Genomic DNA, 16,862 nt, shown 5'->3' on the forward strand with positions numbered 1-16,862 from the left:
GGGCAGCCAGCCTGTCCTCTTTTCTGGGGAATTTGCTCCAGCTTGGGGTCCTTACTGTGCTTTTGTCATCCTCCTCACGAGGTGATGCATTGAGGTCTAGGTGGTGACAGAACCAGTTTGTAACAGGCTTGTCTTTCCCGTTCTCCTCTCAGGCTTGCTGGCAGGCTAGCCAGCCCGAAGATCTGACAGGAGTAGCAGCAGCAAAGGAAGATCAGTGGAAATCAGGCAAGGCAGCCAACGGGCGGGCGGCTTAGCCTGCAAAGAAGCAGGACTCCTGCTCTTCTGCTGCAATGGGGTGGCTGGAAGACCCAATCTGGCAGTTTCACATTCATTTTTCTTTGCTCGTTCTGCTGTGCATGCACACAAGGGGTAAGAAGAACAAGTGTACTGTGTTGTAGCTTGCCCAGTGGCTGAGGGATTTTTCTAGCTTGAAAGGGAAAGTTCAGGACAGAAGTTCAGATATGCCCAGTTTCCAGCCCCCTGCTGCTGCAGCAGTGATATATTTTTACTACTTTGTGTAGTAGAGAGAACTTTCCAAGTAGCCTTTCCTAGAAGAAATTTAAAGAGATTTTTAGAGAAGGGAAACTTGAAGTTTTCCCCTAGCAATTAAAAAAAAAAAAGAAAAAGAAATCTGCTTCAGTGACTTGAATATTGATTCGATGTATATGGAAAACAATTCAAATATTTTGAAAATTGTAGATGATTTTGATTTAATATAGTTTTACACTGCATTTTTAGTATATTTGTGTTAATGGGATTTTAATTATGTAATTTTACAGTTGTTTTGATTGTAATTTACATTCACCATAATTATCGAATTCTTCATCCAACCTGAAGAGTAAGTTAAGCTTAACAGTCTGTTTAGCTAAAGTGTGTTTATGTCAAGTCAACTGAAGCAAGAAAATATTATCTTTTACCTTTAGTGAGTTAAATTTTAAGAATAAGTCACAGATTTTTCAGTTTCAAAGAAAATCAATTTGCTGTGGTGAACTGTATGCACAGAAATTTGCGATAAATGCATGCAATAAGGGAGTGGCGAGAAGTAGATACAGTGGCTTTATATAATTGAGGCCAGCAGTAAATGGAGGTCTATAGAGCAAGACTGGAATGCATTGATAGTACAATTGCATGTGTAGTACATACAAGTATATTTAAAGAGCCTCCTCAAGTTACTATTCATTAAAAAAAAATGTGTGTTACCAACTGACATTTGTTTCTAACTAATTTGTAAGGTTGTTTTTTTTTTTTCAGAGCTTTTCTAGAAATTTAAAAGTCAGTCTTTATTGAGGAGATAAGCATAATTTTCTAGTTCAAGAATTATACTTTGAGTGGGAAATGCTCACATTACACTTTTAGCGACCAAATTACTCATCAGTTAGTTGTTACCTATTGAGTATTTTCCAAAAGATAGCACCTAGGCTCAAATTTCTTTTCTTTCTTTTTCTTTCTTTCTTTCTTTCTTTCTTTCTTTCTTTCTTTCTTTCTTTCTTTCTTTCTTTCTTTCTTTCTTTCTTTCTTTCTTTCTTTCTTTCTTTCTTTCTTTCTTTCTTTCTTTCTTTCTTTCTTTCTTTCTTTCTTTCTTTCTTTCTTTCTTTCTTTCTTTCTTTCTTTCTTTCTTTCTTTCTTTCTTTCTTTCTTTCTTTCTTTCTTTCTTTCTTTCTTTCTTTCTTTCTTTCTTTCTTTCTTTTTTTAAGGTTTCTCTCTCTCTCTCTCTTATAGCTTTTTATTTACAAAACATATGCATAGGTAATTTTTCAACACTGACCTTTGCAAAATCTTCTGTTCCAAATTTTCCCTTCCTTCCCCCCACTCCCTCCCCTAGATGTCAGGTAGTCCAATACATGCTAAATCCAATATATGTATTCATATCCATACAGTTACCTTGCTGCACAAGAAAAATCAGATCTAGAAAGAAAAAAACTTGATAAGGAAAACAAAAATACAAGGAAACAACAACAGAAAGAGTGAAAATGCTATGTTGTAGTCCACACTCAGTTCCCACAGTCCATGGGTATAGATGGCTCCTATTGTTGACATGTACAATGATCATCTGGTTCTGCTTGTTTTCAATTAGTTCGTGTAAGTCTCTCCAAGCCTCTCTGAAATCATCCTGTTGGTCATTTCTTATAGAATAATAATGTTCCATAACATTCATATACCATATTTATTCAGCCATTCTCCAATTGATGGGCATCCATTGTGTTTGCAATTTCTAGCCACTACGAAAAGGCCTGCCACAAACATTTTTCACATGTGGGTCCCTTTCCCTCCTTTAAGTTCTCTTTGGGATATAAGCCCAGTAGTAACACTGCTGGGTCAAAGGATATTTTTTGAGCATAGTTCCAAATTGCTCTCCAGAATGGTTGGATTCGTTCATAGTTCCACCAACAATGTATCAGTGTTAAGGGATCAGTTCTCCGAGAGCCTCCACACCTATGGATCATAGCAGCTGAAGGAGTTGCAAGGCAGCCTTTGGTGATACAGGTGTTACAGACTGGGAATGAGATAAATTGGAGACAGAGGGAAGAGGAGAGAGGTCAGAGAACACCAACTGACTCTCAGTCTCCTTGTATCATCCTCTCACAAGAGGAGATCTATTCTGGGTTGGATCTCCAGCACCCCTTGTCAGGTGGCTCCTGTGTATTCCAACAGCTCTCCCATGTATTCCAACATATCAGTGTCCCAGTTTTCCCACATCCCCTACAACATTTGTCATTATCTTTTCCTGTCATCTTAGCCAATCTGAGAGTTGTGTAGTGGTATTTCAGAGTTGTCTTTATTTGCATCTCTCTGATCAATAGTGATCTGGAGCACATTTTCATATGACAAGAAATAGTTTCATTTTCTTCCTCTGAAAACTGTCTGTTCCTATCCTATGACCATTTATAATTGGAGAAAGTTTTTTTTTAAATCATTTTTAGCAATCATTGTGAAATATTTCTCACATGTTTAACTTTTAAAAGTTTTATTAAAATGAAAATATCTTTAAATTTCCTAATCAGATGCAGTTAATATAGGATTCTCTGCAAATTTGGTTCATCACCAATCACCTCTATGTCCTAGAATACTGTGAACACAGAGTTTGAGTATTTAAAACAACACTTGAAAAACCACAGTGGATTGAGGTCATTTTGTCTCTGGAATTTATTTCACAGGTGAAGAAACTGAGACTTGAAAAGATTTCCCTGAGGTTACAAGAGTCGGAAAGAACTGAAATAGGAAATTAGGCCCTTCTAATTCCAAAGCCAGTATTCTTCCCATAGGATTCCATTTCCCTCATATTCTTTGTAGTAAATTTATTTAATATCACATTTTGTGATGCATACCAATTTAAAGACATCTGACATTGCAATTATTGACTGGTGTCAATAAATAGAATGTTAGTTGCTTCCTGAGAGGTTTATATATAAAATGAATCAAATATTAGTTTTGGTGCTGAGAAAGCCCTGGGTTCACATCTCACTTATTATGTAAGAGTGAACCTTGGAGATTACCTCATCCAATAATCCTAATTATATAGATTACTGGTAAACAGCCTAAAGCAGTTATGGTTTGCCCAAATTCACATAGAATTGGGTATTCAACCCAGGTCCTCTAGTTTCAATTGTAGTATTCTTTTCACACCACCTATATGCCTCTCATGTTATGAACTTTCTGGCCATCCCTGGGAAAGTTACCAAACATTTGAGCTTCAATTTCCTCATCTATAAATTTGTGATAATAATATGTGAGGTACATCATTTGGAAGATTTTTGTTCAAATGATTGCATGAAATTCAATAAATGAATTCAAATTAAATAAATTAATATTTTGAAAGTAGTTTAGTTATACATAATATTCACAATTATTCTGAACTCTCTCTAATTAGGAGTATTAGTCACAATTGATTGGAAGAGAGAGTACTAATACTATTTATTTTCTTCATATTTTTTTGAAAAAATGTCAATGTAGCCCTGTTAAGATGTGAGTAGATCACTAAATAGAACAATTCTTCAAGCATGTTTTAGTAGAGGAATTTATTTTCTAGGAAAAGTCATAACTTTGGTTCATAGGACTATAAATTTTGAGCTGGACCAGATCTTCATCTGTCTTGTAGTTCATTCTTCATTTTATAGCTCAAGGAATCAAAGACCAAGATTAAGGGACTTGAATAAGATTGTATAGATAATCACTAGCAGAAGGAGAATTTGAACCCAGATCATCTGATTCTATAGCCAGTGCTTTCTTTTCATGTGACTGCTTCTGACTACCCCATGTAACTTTATGCTACTTTATTTATTTTCCATGGGCTTAAGCAAGTTGGTATGGGTGGCTTTTGGGTTCTTGAAATTGCCTCTAGTAACCATCTACAAATATTTGGGAATTAGCATTCTCCTGTTGGTATCAGTTTTTTATCCAAAAACACTTGCATTATTTTATTTCTGATCTCAGATAACAGCTCAAACATTCTTATATTTTTAGATTACTCATAGGTTGGAAAGTTAAATGTAAAAATGCAATTTTCATATTTCAGAAAGGTTTATATACTTTTCTATTTTTAGAGGGCTTATAGATTTAAGTATTTTGCCAAAGTGAAAAGCAAAGACAGTTTTCCTTAAATGAATTTAACTAAACTTAATTATTAGAATGAAAGAACATTAATTTAACACCTGCTCAATGTAAATGAGTATTGATGAGACATTGTGAAAAATTAATTCTGGTCATTTGGGGTGTATCTCTACCCTGTTTGGGTAAATACATAAATTTTTTTTTTTGATACATAGAAATGTGAAACATAGAAATGTTATTTAGTGGCCACAAAACACACAATGAGGAGGTAACAAAACTAGATTAACAGAATGAAGTTCATAAACTGTAATTACCAAAGATTTAGGAAAATTATGTAAGAAATTTTATTTAATTTGATGTTTATTTATTTTTTTTAAGTTTGATTAAATTCAGATTCTTATAGTATCCTCAGTATCCTGAAAGGAAAAATAGATAATATATTATGACATGGTAATGGGATAATCATATCCTCTAATTGAGGGAACATGGATGAACAAGTAAATATTTTAGTTCCATTTAAATGCTGAATATCAGTTCAAGCAATAAGAGTGCCATCCCATGTAGAACTATGTGGAGAATTTTTGTGAGCAATCACTCGTCCATGGACTTTTGATTTAATAACACATTGGGATAATGTTTACAGCAAATGCTATAGAAAAATATATCTAAATTTTATAATTATAAAAATAAAATTACAGTAGTCACATTCACAACAGATAAAAAATTTAAGGCTATGGAAATAGTTTTTAAAAGAAGAAAATACAAACCACTAATACTCCTTTGAAAAAGAAATGTTAAGTCCCTAGTAATTAAAAAGTTGTAAATTACAATAATTTTGAGATAGTATCTTATACCTATCAAATGGGGGAAAAAAAACAACTAGAAGCAATGAAACTTAGTGATTGAAGATACTTTCATTCATTGCCAGTGGAAATGTCTACTTGTCAAAGTTTTTCTTAGTTAGAATTCTGAGAGTTCACAAATGTCATGCCTTTTGGACCTGATAGCTTCATTGCTGGCTTCATGCCCTGAAAATGTTGGGAGGACAATAGGAAGAGTTATCTTGAGCTATCTTTCCAATAAAAAATTATATGATTGAAAAGAAAAACTCTTTAAGTTTGTAGTAATAGAAGAATTTTGAAATAAATTATATTACATAAATGTAGTGAAATATTGTTATGCCATTGTTTGGTAAATAGTCATAATATAAAGAAATTGAGAGCATATATATATATATATATATATATATATATATATATATATGTGTGTGTGTGTGTGTGTGTGTGTGTGTGTGTGTGTATGTGTGTGTGTGTGTACATAAATATGACACAAGGTGAAAAAAGCAGAACTTAGAAGAACAGAATTCTTCTTTACTAAAGTCTGTAGAATAAGTAAACGTAAATGAATGGATAAAAATTTTGATGGTGTATTAAAGTAAGGGACAGAAATGTGAAGAGAATGTGCTAAAATTTGTTCATTTAAATGTAAAATATTTATACTTACTTGTCTATTTATTACTAAAATTAAGTTTTTAATTTAAAACTCAACATGTAACTTATTACAATCAAGCAAATTTAAGCACAATAAATATTGAATATCTCATATAGGAGGTGGAAAATTATGGATCTGTGTATTATTTGAAGAAAAAAAAGTTCAGCTTTGGCTACCTTCCTCAAATCTAATGTTACTTTGAGAGGCAGATGTGATTCTTGGAAGTATCAAATAAGATGGAAACAACAAAGAAGTCTCCCTTGTTTCTTATCAATGTTGTTTTAATTCTTCAAAAGGAATTTCAGTTCTGTTGAAAAGTACTAGATAGATACCCACCCAGAGAATAAAGGTCCTCTTTGTTGTTCTACTGTGGAATTTGACTAGAGATATAAAGTTAAGAGAAAAGAAATAGCCACAGTTTGAATTCTTAAATAAGATGTATCCTACTTTCATGTCATCAACAAAAAGAGGAATTTCTTGTAACTACCTCTATGCAGTTATGTGTGAAAAGTTAAGTTGGCTGATTTGATGAGATTATAGCTATAATAGAAAGAAGATATACATCAAAACTACAGTTAGATTCTTATCCTTGCTTCTAATATTTATTTCAACAACCAAGATGATTACATGAAAAAGATGGAAAAAAAAGGAAATAAAGGATTGAGTTTCTGAATTAACAACAACAACAATAAAAAATGCCTAAAATATTATTAAAATAACTCTTTGTCTTTGAAGACGTTAAGTTCATTTTCATTTTAAATATTGTCCCAATTTCCTATTGGATATTTATTTCTAACTATTTATTCTAATTATTATTATATTCCAAAATTACTTTGAAACTCTGAAAATGTATGTTTGTAAATTAAAGGAAAAATAAAGATCCTTGTCATTTGAGGATAATTACTAGGTGCCTCAATGTGCGATTTCAAAATGAAAATTAGAATATTATCATAGGACATCCTTTTAAAGTAATATTTTATGTGTAAAATGATCCTAGTTACCATATGGCAAAATGTACAGAAAATCTAAACTGTTAGACACAGCTGTTTAAAATGTGGTTATATGTTCAGAAGTGTTGTACTCTGCTATTATGTGGCATTTCCAAGTATGAATCTCTGGCCATTAATTGGCAGTTACTGCAACTTGTGGTGAATATCACAGATGTAAGAAACATGATCTTTTTAGAGCTTTACCTGGGAGAGAATGGCTAAATTATAGATATCAACTTTAGTCCTATGGAAATTATGCTACAGAATATATATGGTTTCATCAAATTGGTGATAACACACAAGTGTGAATAGTGATTTGTTTGGGTTCTTTGCTAAGTTGACATATTTTAAAAAGTGACAGCTATAGGTATAGAGTTAAGTGAAGTTTAGATCTAAAGAAGAAATATGAAGTTATCCAGAGAGAAAAAGATACCAAAAATCATAGAATGTGAGAGTTGGAAGGGATCTTAACAGACAAAATTCATTCTAACTTAACTATCCATGATATCTTATAATACATAAGGATTACATGTTTAAATTAGAAACAATCTTTTTCAAAGGTTTTTGTTTTGTTTGTTTTGCTTTGCTTTTCCGGACAGGGTTGCCAGGTACAAAACTATGAATGTATTTGGAAAGTTCTCTAATGTATGTTGGAATTAAGTATTAAATTAAGTGTTAAAATTAAGCACATTAAGTTTTTAAGTAAATTGAGGGATTTTAAAATCTATTTAAATCATCTCACATCTCTGATATGCTTTAATTGCAATGATCAAAGTATACCAGCATACTTGGGGTAACATGAATAGGATTTAAAATATCATTATTTGCTATTCCAATATTGATGATTTTAATCTCTTAAATCTTAATTTTTCCAGTTTTAAAATAATGTTATCAAGGTTTACTGTACTCTAGAGAATAGGAAAACTTAAGGAAATGCTTTTGATTTGCATCTTTAATATTGAAAGGTATAGAAATGAGACACAGCTTGGTGTGGTTGAAAGGGGCCTTGTCTATCATAGGAATACCATGGTTCAACATTTATATTCCCTTCTTAGCACTTTTCATGCAGATATTATTTTTTCTCTCTGTTTTCTCTATAGTTTCATTTGTCTACATTAATGTGTGTTTAGTTATTAGTAATTCTTTTTATTGTATTACTCACTGTACTAAAATTAAAATAATCAATGGCTTTAAGAAACATCTTTGTTGCTGCTGAATTGTACTTTGGGTATAATTGAAATTCTAGATGACTCTGGCTTCTTTGGAAGAAATTTAAGGCAGGAGTATTTCCCAAACTTAATTAATTGAAAAACTTTTGTTGTGGCCAACTTTAGTTTAAAATTAGAAAATAGATAGATTTTTATATACTCTAGATATGCAATGGACCATGTACCATAGTGAATTGGAGCAAGGGCCAGATCTGGAATTAGAAGACACAGGTTCAAATGCCAGCTCTGAAAGAGAGTTAGCTCTGGAAATCTGGGCAAGTCACTTTATCTTTCTTAAGGTTGTGCTTCCTCTTATGTAAATTTGGGATAATATTACTGGTACCATTGTACAGGCACAAGGAAAGTACTCTGTAAACCTTAAAGCATTGTTAAAATATAATCTTTATAAGCTATTTCTTTTCTCTCACCCAGCATCTAGTCCAACAGACAAAACATAGAGATGGTTACAAAACCATACTTCTCATGAAAAAAAAAATTTTATTTGATATCTTTCAAAGGCACCCATAATTTTGAGGATATCGGAATGAAACTCTCATCTGATCAATGTTCACTATTTATTTTCAGAAACTATCTTGGCCCCTACATCTAGAGTCCAGGGGGAAATTAATGTTCATCATAATAGAACAGAGGGACTCAAAAAAACTAATGAGCACACACTGAACACTGGCTTCAGTTCCTAGTTTTTATTGCCCTGCATAATCTAATGGTACATGGTGTCCCTGAGTTATCTTCACATCTTCCCAGTTTTAGTGGGAGTTTGTGTATTTTGGCCAAATTATTTTGGCTCATGAGAAAACATTATGGCAATAGTGACATGCACTCCATACACTCTAATGGCGGAATTTCTGTGATGTTGGTACTGCATTGATGTGCTATCAGCCAAGCATGAGAGTTTAATATGATGAAGTGTCTTAAGGTCTTTGTAGCTAGTCTTTCCCCCCCTCATGTATAAAACATGCCAACTCCATTGTTTTGGCAGCACAAAGGCCAGGTTTATTTTGTAAATTATGCACAAAATTATCAGTCTCATTGTTTGACTTGTAGAAATGATCATAATGAAAACCAACTTGGGCAAAGCATGAAGCTTCATTTTATTTTTTAAAGAAAGATTTTAACTCTGAAACATGTTGTTTTTAATCACAGAAAGTTTGCCATGTAGGACTATAAAATATAATTTTGTGAAATTGTCATTTGATGTTTTATGGGAATATCTCTCAATTCTGTGTTTGATTCAGTAGTGTTACTATGTCCAAGTGAATTGTTTCCCAATCTCATCACAAGGGAACTGTACTTTCTTGTTCATATTTTAAAAGAGATTAAAGAAGTGTGGGCAATATACAGCTTTTATGTGTTAAGTATTAACACTTATGTGAAATATTCATGAAGGAATTGAGCAGTAATTCATTGGAAGTACATTAGAGTGGTTATTATTTTGGGCCTCTAATCTGGGGCTCTTCAGGAATTTGCAATAGATTGCAAATAGAGCGCTAGCATTTCTTAAGAAAGACAACTGCATTTTGTTGGCTGACAAGTCACCTTTTCTCCTTAGCAAGCCTTCCACATTTCAGATTTTCATAATATTACTATATGTCCCTGGCACAGAGTAAATCTCTAATAAATGCTTGCTGATTGCACAAACTCCATCAATTTATATTTAAAATGATACCTACTCGTTTTTAATTGTCCAAATGAAATTTTATATAAAATGAAAAGAGTTTAGAGTGATTATTAAGCTATATGATTTCTTGCAGCTCTTAAGTACATGATTGTAGAACAGATAATTTTTGTACCAGATGATTTGAATGAAACCCAAGCATATTATCTGAAATATAAGCTTCATAGTGACTAAGTGTTATCATTGTACCTTAACCCATTAGCATAAAATATCCTCTATAATAAAAAAATGAAATTATTAGCATCCATCTTGTAAATTTAATTTTCATAAATATTTCATCTCTTTCTTATGCTCAATTTAATCTATCAGAGCCACATATTGTAGAAGACATCTGGTATTGTGCTTAAGCAGCTGGGTTTCATTTGTAAAGGGGTTTTGAGCAAATTTCAGGCCTTTGCCAACAATAATATACCAGTAAGCCAGCTTGTTTGTTTTGTGGCAGCTTCATGCAGTGAGAGCCAAATTCAGGAGCAAGTAATCTGTCATGTCTTCAGACTAGGTTGATAGAACTTGGAGTTTGGGTACAGGTGAGACAGAATGCCTTAGATAAGTGCTTGCAGGGCTTGCTATTTTCAATTTACCTATATTTAACAAACAGTTGTATGTACATTCTCTTTACAAGTTCTTCACTGTGCACTGGAAATACAAAGATGAGATTAGACAGTCTTAGGTAGAAGAAGACAGAGTAAGAGAAAGTATACAAAATTTAAATACAATAAAAGATAAGAGGTGCCAGCAGTTACATGAGATAGATAAATGATAGAATTGAGGGAATCAGGGAGGATTTAAAATAGAAATAGATTCTGAACTAAGTCTGATAAGAAAGGGAAGGATTTTCAAATCAATAAGTATTTTCTTTTAAGAATGAGAAACTGCAGTCCTGTATTTCAAGGAGCTTATAATCTAATAGAAGTTAGAGATGTATACAGAAATCTTCTTAAGCACTGGGAACAGGGAATACAATGTCAATTTAGTCAGTAAATAGTATACAGATGACATATTGATGCTATTCTAATTAACAAATATGGTGATTAGAGCTGCTGAAAGTCATTTTACCAAGAACCAGTTCCTCCTAAGCTTGATGTCAAGAACTTCCTAATAATTACATCTGTTAAAACAACAACAACAACAACAACAACAAACGGAATGGTGTACCTGGAGACTGTGAGATGGGAGACTGGATGACTACTTATGAGGTATATTATAGTAGAGCTTCCCTTTCAGTGTATTGGACTAGCTGGCTCATAAGATGTCTTCCAACTCTCAAATTCCATTATACTTTGATTTATTCTAGTCATTTCTAAGAAACAAGTGTTAAAATGTTCCTGTTAATGAACATGTAAGTAAAATAGCAAGGAGTTGTTGTGAACTAATTTAATAAAATGCACTGTTTAGATATATTCTGGAACAACATGTTAACATAAACTTTGTCCTAAATATAATGTCCAAGAAGTTATTTTGCCAAATTATTTTCCATTTTTAATATTCCCTTAATGATGGAATAGAAAATAACCAGTTCCTGAAACCTCAAAATCACAGATGCTAAAAGAAAATCATTCAAAATTAGGACTCAGGATCCCCGAAAACCTCTTTGTTTGCCAGTCTCTGACTGGCTCTATTATTGGTAACTACCTCTGACTGGCAACTATTCTGGTGATTGTTTCCTTTTTTTAAAATTGGTTTTAGTTGTCAACCAAAAATGGAATACTTTTTGACTAATCAGCATACTTTGGAGTCCATGTAAGCTGAATAGAACTTTTTTGTGACCACATGGCTTTTTTTTTTAATCTTGCAGATGAAAACAGTGAAAACTTCCTTCTTTGCTTCTTTTTTCCAAGAAGATAGAAGGAAAGAAAAAAATCTGAATCTTATCTATCTTTTAAAAAGCTAGGTGAAAACCTTTATTTTATAAATGAAACTATAACTCTTTTAATTCACAAACTCAGCAGTGAATATAGAGTTAAGGCTCAAATTTATTGAGTTACTCTTTCAACATCATGACAATTCTTATATCTTGAATTTTTCCAAAAAATAATTTTATTTTAAAGCTTAAGTCATAGGCTGGAATTTAAAAAGCAAAAGTAAGGCCTTGAACACATAATTAAATATACCATTTGCAATGCAAATAACTAAAACACTTAAAAATAAAAATCCAAAGTCAGAGAAAGAGATTTTCATACATTGACACACACACACACACACACACACACACACACACACACACACACACACACTTTTACTTTTCTCTTCTAGCCACAAAAAACTACAGTGTTTTTCAATGTCATGTGCACATTAACTCAGTAATTCAGTACACGTGGGAATGCATCTAAAAGATAGACTTCATAAGACCAAAATAGCTCAGCATTTGATTTTAGGTAAGATGGGAAACATTTGAGCATGAAATGGCATAACCATATAAGGTTTTCTTCTGGGAAAATTTCTGAAACCAGCATAAAAAGAAGATGCCTTCTTCCTACTTTCCTTCCTTCAGTGGTTCCAGAAAATAATTGTAAAGAGATTAACCCAAGTTAATGCTTCAAACAACCCTGTGTACTTTAACTAAGAAATATGATCCGTTTCTGAACCCTGATTCAGTAGAGTTTACCAACAATGAGCCCTAACACCTCTACTATGTATTTTTGAATGCTAAAATTACAACTTTGTTATTCCTTTCCATCACTAAGTATCCTTTGTATTGTGATCATACAATTTTGCCTAGTTGGATTGAGGGTATTGTGTTTAGGATAGTAGCAGAGATGTTGCAACAAAATTAGTAAAGTGGCTTTAGGAAATAAATTACCTTTGTAGGTTATTCCAGTTTACCTAAATTTTACTTGACTTGTTTGGAGTTTTGAGTCTAAGATTTGAATTTGAAGTGTGTACCCTTTTCTCCTGTAGTTTCAGTATTGATTCTTTAATTATCCTTAATTGGTTTTGAAAAATGGTTAAAAATATAGTTAATAGCTGTTTTTACCTATATAGGTAAAAAGAGAAAAGTTTTCTAGGATATTATGCTTGTTAGCTTTAATTTTCTCTTTCCTGAGTCCTTTGTTTAGAGGGTATTCCTCCATTTCACTTAGGTTGTCATATTTATTAATATAAATATGGGCAAAGTAACTCTTGATAATTGATCTAGTTTCCTCTTCATTGGTGGATAGTTCTTCCATTTCATTTTTGAGACAATTTGATTTTCCTCTTTCCTTTTTCTAATCAAATTTACTAAATAAAGGCTTATCTATTTTGTTGATTTTTTCATAAAACCAACTCTTAGTTTTATTTATTAATTAAATAGTGTTTTTACTTTCAATTTTGTTAATCTCTCCTTTTATTTTTAGAATTTCAAGTGTGGTATTTTATTGGGGGGGGTTAATTTCCTCTTTTTCTATTTTTTTAGTGGCAAGCCCAAATCATTGATCTTCTATTTCTCTATTTTATGCAAGCAAGCAGCTAGAGATATAAAATTTATAAATTTATAAATATAAAATTTCCCCTTATAACCACTTTGGCTGCATCCCACAAATGTTGGTATTATATCATTACCTCATTATTACCTCATTATCTCATTATTGTCATTTTCTTGGATGAAATAATTGATTGTGTCTATGATTTTCTGTTTCATCCATTCATTCTTTAGGATGAAATTATTTAGTTTCCAATTACTTTTTGGTCTATTTTCCCCTAGCTTTTTACTGAATGTAATTTTTATTGCATTGTGATCTGAAAAAAAAAACGCATTTACTATTTCTGCCTTTCTGCATTTGATTTTGAAGTTTTTGTCCTAATACATGGTCAATTTTTCTCTAGGTTCCATGAATTGCCGAGAAGAAAGTGTACTCTTTTCTGTCTCCATTCAATTTTCTCTAAAGATCTATCATACCTAACTTAACTAGTATTCTATTTACTTCTTTAACTTCTTTCTTGTTTATTTTCTGGTCTGATTTATCTAGTTCTGAGAGAGCAAGGTTGTATTCTCTCATTATTATATTTTTGTTCTCTATTTCTTCTTGCAACTCTCTTAAATTCTCATTTAGGAATTTCTATGCTATATTATTTGGTGCATATATATTTAATATTGATATTGTTTCCTTATCTATGGTACCCTTTAGCAAGACACAGTTTCCTTCCTTATCTCTTTTAATTAGTTTGATTTTTTGCTTTTGCTTATCTGAGATCAGAATGACTACCCCTGCTTTTTTTTTTTCTTTTTAACTTTACCTGAAGCATAATAGCTTCTGCTCCAGCTTTTTACCTTTATTCTGTATATATCATTCTGCTTTAAATGTGTTTCTTGTAAATAATATATTGTAGGATTCTGGCTTTTAATCCATTCTGCTATCTGCTTCCACTTTATGGGAGAGTTCACCCCCTTAATAGTTATGGTTAGAACTATTGATTCTGTATTTCCTGCTATCTTATTATCCCCAGATTATACTTTTCTCTTTCTTTTTTCCCTTTTCCTCCTCCCCAGTATTAACTTATAAGCACCACTTGTCTCAAGCAGCCCTCCTCCTTTAGAGTCTGTTCCCCTTTTTCATGCCTTTCCCCTCCTATTTCTTTTTTCCCTTTTATTTAGCATACTCCTTCCCTTTTCATCTTTCCTTTCCCACTTTTCAATAAGGTGTGAGAAGTTTTGGTGTAAACCAAATATGTCTAATATTTTCTCTTTGAGCCAAATCTGATGGTAGTAAGATTCATACAATATTCATTCTTCTTCCTTCTATCCCTCAAATGTAATAGGTTTCCATTGCCTCTTCATGACCTGTAATTTCCCTCATTTTACCTATACTTTTCCCTTTTTCTTGTATAATCCTTTTTCCACCTCTAGTTCCTTTTTTATATTATAACAGTAAATTATACATTGTATACATGTACTCTCTATGTATACCCATAACAGAACACTTCTCAAGAGTTCTTTTTACCATTTTATACTTCTCTTGAATCCTATATTTGGAGATCAAATTTTTTGTTTAGCTCTGGGCTTTTCATCAGAAATAAATGGATTTTCTGTTGGTAATTTGCTGCACTCCCAATATTAATGGATTCTGCCAATCCAGAACAAATTCAGTGGCTGAATTTGATAATCAGCTGAGGGTCATGGGAGAAGTTCGGAAAGAAGCATGGGTCCTCTCTGCCATCTTGGCTCAGCCCCTTCTGTATTAGACTCTTCCTCACTCTTAAAATACTCTTATTGATCATACTCCTGCTTCAAGTTATTTAGTCTAAATCTTTCATTATCAGATGTTTAGAGAAAGCTCTTCAGTTCTTTGCCGTGTGTCAATTGAAACTCTCCCTCCATAATTACTCATAAGCTGCCAAAATCTACTACCAAATCTAATGAACTTTTCTCCTTCTTCATTCTGCTTGATCTTTATGTAGCATTTGGTACTGTGTTTAATCTTCTCCTGAGCATTCTTATTTTTTCTTGATTTTTCTCTATTGATTTTTCTTTCTTCATTCCTTCTCACTTTCCCTTGCTTGTTCATTTATATCATGCTCCCTAGCTTGTGAATTCATCCCAAGACTTTATTATGTTTCCTTTTTCAGTGTATTTTCATCATTAGGAAGGCTCAAACACACCCACAGATTTATCATTTCTAGAAAGATGACTTTTAAATCTATCAAGCCCCAATGACTCTTCTGAGTTCCAATCTAATATTTCCAACTTTTTGTTGGATATTACAAAGTGAACATTGCATAGGCATTTCAAACAAAATTTACCTCAAAGCTTCTTAGATTTTCTCCAAGCCTATTGATGTTTCTGTTGAATGTACCTCCATTCATCCAAAACTCAGATTAATGACCTTATTCTTAACAACTTTTCTCTCTTATCTAGCTCAAAAAATCTAATTAGCTATCACATCTTATTGCTTTTACCTCCACAATGTCTCTCACATCTATCTTCTTCTTAGTGTGGTGACTGTCACATAGTAGGCATTATATTGCCCTCTATCTCTTCTTTCTAATTGGCCATCACCTCATTGGCTATCATTTGGACAGCTTCTGCCACCTCCTAATTGGTCTCCCTTTCTCAAATATTTCCTTTTTCTAATCACTCTTAAAAATTGCTTTCATATCTGCAGTCTTAAAATCTTCTCATTAAACTCTAGTGCCTCCCAGTTGCTAGAGGAACTTGGAATATTAGGCCTTTCACAATATGACTTCTTCATACCCTCCATCTCTCATTCTTTCCACCTTGTACTGGATGTTCCCTGTTCCTGAAATGTACCCCCTCCTCACCTCTGTCTCTTTAAATCACTTCTTTTTTTCCCCAAAAATGCACTTTAAATGATACTATCTATATGTCCTGATCTCCTCAGATGCTTTAGTTCTTTTGTTTAAATTATTTTATATTTATTATCCATATCTACACATGCACACATGATCCACACATGTTTATATCATATACATGCACATATATGTTTGCAAGTATATACATGTATGTATATGTGTATATGTGATATCTCCCCACATGTAATATGAGATCCTTTTGTCTCTTTCCCCAGCACTCTGTATAAGACTTAACACATAAGGCCATTTATAAATACTTGTTACAAATAAATAAACACAGGAAAATCTGTAGATTATTTTCTAACTTACATATGAATGATGATTTGCATTGGTGGATAATTGGAGTTCTTTAATAGTATATGAATCTATATACATATGGAGAGATTTTTAAAAATACCTTAATTTATTATTATCTTGCTCAAATGAATTATATGATTGTAGATCTAGAGTTAAAAGAGATATCAGATGCTCTTGTAGGTTAGAAATTAAAAAAAAAAATTGCTTAAACTCACCGTTACTAACGGTTGAAAAAAGAATTTTAATCCAGTTCTTTTAACCTATAGTGCTTGATACATATTGAGTGCTCATTAAATGTTCGTTTACTGACTTTGACTTTAGAATTAGTAATATTTTCACTGTCAT

The 16,862-nt window shown here is 32.4% G+C and overlaps 1 protein-coding gene across 11 annotated transcripts in view; it reads left to right on the forward strand.

Moving 5' to 3' along the window:
* Positions 1-16,862, forward strand: part of BMPR1B (bone morphogenetic protein receptor type 1B) — a 497,487-nt gene that overhangs the window by 360,303 nt on the left and 120,322 nt on the right. For 7 of the 11 annotated variants that reach the window (XM_074275372.1, XM_074275374.1, XM_074275376.1 and 4 more), the window contains one exon: positions 153-369. The exons of the other annotated variants lie outside the window; for them this stretch is intronic. In XM_074275372.1, coding sequence (XP_074131473.1) covers positions 291-369 — 79 coding nt within the window. In that variant the 5' untranslated portion in view covers positions 153-290. The remainder of the gene's footprint in view (positions 1-152; positions 370-16,862) is intronic. 11 annotated transcript variants of the gene reach the window in all.

This window comes from Sminthopsis crassicaudata, chromosome 6 (genome assembly GCF_048593235.1).
Source record: "Sminthopsis crassicaudata isolate SCR6 chromosome 6, ASM4859323v1, whole genome shotgun sequence".
In the NCBI taxonomy this organism is placed as follows: Eukaryota; Metazoa; Chordata; class Mammalia; order Dasyuromorphia; family Dasyuridae; genus Sminthopsis; species Sminthopsis crassicaudata.